This window comes from Monoraphidium neglectum (assembly GCF_000611645.1).
Source record: "Monoraphidium neglectum strain SAG 48.87 unplaced genomic scaffold scaffold04435, whole genome shotgun sequence".
NCBI lineage: Eukaryota > Viridiplantae > Chlorophyta > Chlorophyceae > Sphaeropleales > Selenastraceae > Monoraphidium > Monoraphidium neglectum.
This window is the reverse complement of record NW_014009194.1, coordinates 1,131-4,489: the sequence shown is the minus strand read 5'-3', so window position 1 is coordinate 4,489 and position 3,359 is coordinate 1,131. Positions and strand designations below refer to the sequence as shown.

The 3,359-nt window shown below is 62.1% G+C and overlaps 2 protein-coding genes across 2 annotated transcripts; both read right to left on the bottom strand.

Annotated features, from left to right (window-relative positions):
- Positions 1-1,033: 1,033 nt before the first annotated feature.
- On the bottom strand, positions 1,034-1,521 carry MNEG_14367 (hypothetical protein; the record flags this gene model as incomplete). The annotated part of the gene is made up of 2 exons (XM_014037162.1): positions 1,034-1,051; positions 1,258-1,521. The coding sequence occupies 2 exons, from the start codon at positions 1,519-1,521 to the stop codon at positions 1,034-1,036; spliced, it is 282 nt and encodes a 93-aa protein (XP_013892616.1).
- A 90-nt stretch (positions 1,522-1,611) lies between these two features.
- MNEG_14366 (hypothetical protein) lies at positions 1,612-3,111 on the bottom strand (the record flags this gene model as incomplete). The annotated part of the gene is made up of 3 exons (XM_014037161.1): positions 1,612-2,097; positions 2,322-2,498; positions 2,782-3,111. The coding sequence occupies 3 exons, from the start codon at positions 3,109-3,111 to the stop codon at positions 1,612-1,614; spliced, it is 993 nt and encodes a 330-aa protein (XP_013892615.1).
- Between the last annotated feature and the right edge of the window lie 248 nt (positions 3,112-3,359).

The following is a 3,359-nucleotide window of genomic DNA, read 5'->3' as shown; positions in this document are numbered from 1 at the left end:
CTCAGACAGGCGTCGTGGTGGGGGCCGGCTGTGGTAAATTTGGGGGTGAAGGCGCCTGCGGGCGATTTCTAGGGGGCGTGGTTGGCCGCGAGCACGTGGGTCTGCATTTGTGTATGGTTGGCACCTATATCTGCAGTGGGCGGGACGGGTGTATTGGAGCCTGCTGCACATTGTGGTGAGGAGCAAGCCTGCAACGGACAGCGAAAGCATCAGGATGGCTGTATCCATGCCACCAGGTCGCGCTTCTGCGGTAGAGGGGCCAACGGTGGTGACGGTGGTATCAAGACCAGCAGCAATGTCAATTTGAGTGGTGGAGCGGACGGTCGGAGGAGCAGCATTTCTGAGTGTTTTGTGTTGCCATTGTTTGCTGATGTGGGCCTCTTTCCGCATTGCAGTTCGTGTCGCTGCATGTCTGTATTGTGTGAGTGGTACCGGGGGGGTCCAGAGTGCAGTAGAGGGCGCCGCTTGTTGGGGGGTCTGAAGGGCTGTGGCTGTGCAGCAGATAGCTAGCATCTGCAGCAGCATAATAACGGGCTGTTTATGGCACAAGGCTGCGCTGTGGTTCCTTGGCCGGCCCCTGGCATTGTGAGACTCTGCCTGCCCTGCTATATGCGCGGATGCGCGTGGGTTGCGTTGCTGGGGGGCATGCCTTCTAGTAATGTTGCTGCGGCCGCATTCGCACCGAGAGTTGCAGGGAAGGTTGTTGTTACTTGCTAGGTCGCCGGCCGGCCATATTCGCTGGCATAATGTCAGATGCGGCCGCCGCCTCGCGTCGGTCTCATTCCGCCAGCATTCGCCGCCGCGCCGCCATTGCCGCCGCCTGGGCTCGCCGCAGCTGTTCGCGCGTTGCCTGCCACAGCCGCGGGAGAGCAGCGCCAAGCAGGCTGCCATGGCCCAGAGCCAGCAATGACTCTGCCGGGGTAGAGAGCGCTTGTTGTGGTGCGGCGCTTTGTTGGGGTTGCTGCTGGTGTTGGTGGTGATACTGCTGCTGTTGCTGCTGTTGCCGCTGCCTCTGCGGGAGCGGCTCATCCCGTCAGGCGGCCTGGTCGACCTGAGGGTGTAATGTTGCGTTTCAAGGGGCAGGTCAAGATACATGACGGCAGGGCGAATTTTTGACCCGGCCCATGCGCATACATTTCTTGCTGCTAGCATTTTGTTCCCAGCTAGACCTGTCATGGGGCGCGCTGCCTTTGTCTCTTGCATGGAGAGCCGATTTGTGGGGGGCATTGCGTTTCTTTCCCGGATGGGCGCCCCCACCTGCATTGTGTCCTTGCCAAGCCCCTGCCGCTCGCCCTCCTCCTCCGCGCTGGACCCCTCGCGGGAGCGCTTGGCGCCGCCACGGCGGCCGTCGGCCTTGGGGTCCTTGCTGGGGATCAGGTCCTTTGCGTCGCGCTTGGCAACGGCGTCGAAGGTGGTCTTCTCCCGGATGGCCTTGAGGGCGAGGCCAGGGATCGCGAGGTGGAGGGGGTCCACTTTGCCGGTGCTCTTGTCCAGCAGCCCATAGCTCTTGCCGTGCTCCATGTTGGACGCGGGCAGCACGGGGAAGACCACCACACCGCCCCAAATGAGAGGGAGTGGGGGCCTGCGCGGGACGCTGCTCAGGCCGTTCACCTAGGCAGCAAAGACCTTCTCAACGTCGTCGTGCGTCTTGAAGGGGATGCCCAGGAGGAGGCGGCCGCTTGTGTGGCCCAGAATGCGCACAGAGGCCTCAGTGTTGACCATGATCTCGGCGGCCGCAAGCTTGGCCAGGCCCTTCTCTATGACGTCCTTGCGCGCGCGGCCGGGGGGCAGGGCGAAGGCCACCATGAAGGGGATCTTGGAGGCGGCCCGCTCGCTCTCAGGGGCGTCAGCTGCGTGGTCGGGGTGGCGCCAGTCGACGGGGCGGAGCTCAAACTCTGCGTTGCCAATCTTGAAGGGCTTGCGGGCCTCGTCGGTGGAGACAAAAGTGTCAGCGAGGGTGAGCGCCGCGTCGAGGTTGGCGACCGTGACGATCGCGGTGGGTGCTGAGTTGGAGTAGCTGGCGACGCGCGTGATCTGCAGCAGCGGCGCAAGGTCCGCCGGCAGGCCGTTTGCTGCAATGATTTCAGTCAGTGTGACCTTTGTTGGGGGCAGGGGATGAGGGGGTCTGGAGTTCAGAGGTGCATCGTGGTCAGGCCGAGGCCGGAGGGGGCGGGCGGGAGGTACAGGGCTGAGAGTCGTCGGCCTCCCGCCACTGGCATCGCGGCCAGTGTTCCGCCCTCCAAATGCGCCTTGCCCCCCACATGTATGGCTATGTTTCCAGGGCCTTCCTGCCTGCATGCATCCCCTTGTCACTTGCACACCTCTTTTTCCGCCCTGTTCTTGCGTGCAAAGATGTTGGAGACGAGCTGGAGGTCGTGGAGCTCCGCAAAGCCCGGGTTCAGGCCCACGGATTTGCGCACAAACCACCACGCGTCTATGTCTGCGCCTCTGGCGTCCTTGATGATGACCATGGTGTTGGCATAGAGAAGGTCGTTCGCCTGGACAGTTGTGTGTAGGGGTGAGTTTCCAGGGGTTGGGGGTTGTCAGGGGGGGGCAAGCGGGTGGGCGCCGGGTGTTTTGCGGGAGCCCACGGCGTCCCTCCATAGCAGCATCCCTGGTGCAGGTCCACAGGCACTGGGTGTGGTGTTTTATTGATCCTAAGGGAGGTTGCTTTTGTGGGTCATAGAGAGAGTCCGCCAGGTTTGGCTCTGCCGCAAGGCTGAGAAGACGAGGTGCCACGTGCGCGGTGTGCCCAACAGGGCTCTTCAGCCGTTCCCCCACCTTTTCCACCCCGTCCGCATCTTGGGCCAGCTGGATGTAAGCCGCCTTGCCGCCTGGTGCGATGTTCACCTGCTTGGGGGTTATCCCTACTGCCTGCAGCTGCTCGCGCACATAGGCCGCTTTGGTCTCGTTGTCGCCGCTGCGCACTGCGGCCGGGGCGTCGTTAATGGCACCTAGCGCGAATATGCTGGTCAGCTGCTCTATTTGCACGTCTGGGACGTCCGGGTCGAGGCCAGTGATCAGATGGTTGCGCTCAGGCGGGTTGCTGGTGATCGCAGCCCTGCGCGCGCGATAGCCACGGGCGTTGATAGTGTTAAACGGTTTTGCCATGGGCTGGCCAGCGCGGGCGGAGCAGCTCGCTGAGATCACGGTGGGGAACATGGTGTGGGCTTGGGGTTCACTACTATGTATATTTAGTTGTTTTGGTTGCAGTGGTTCGATGATATTTTCTGTCAGCTGTAGTCCGACATAGAGTTCGGTTGGGTTTGAAAATTGAGCGCGGGTGGAACTTCATCACTCCGCTTTGCGCGTCTTTACGGGCCTTCGTGGTGTTGGGCGTATCCCCACTCCGGTAACTG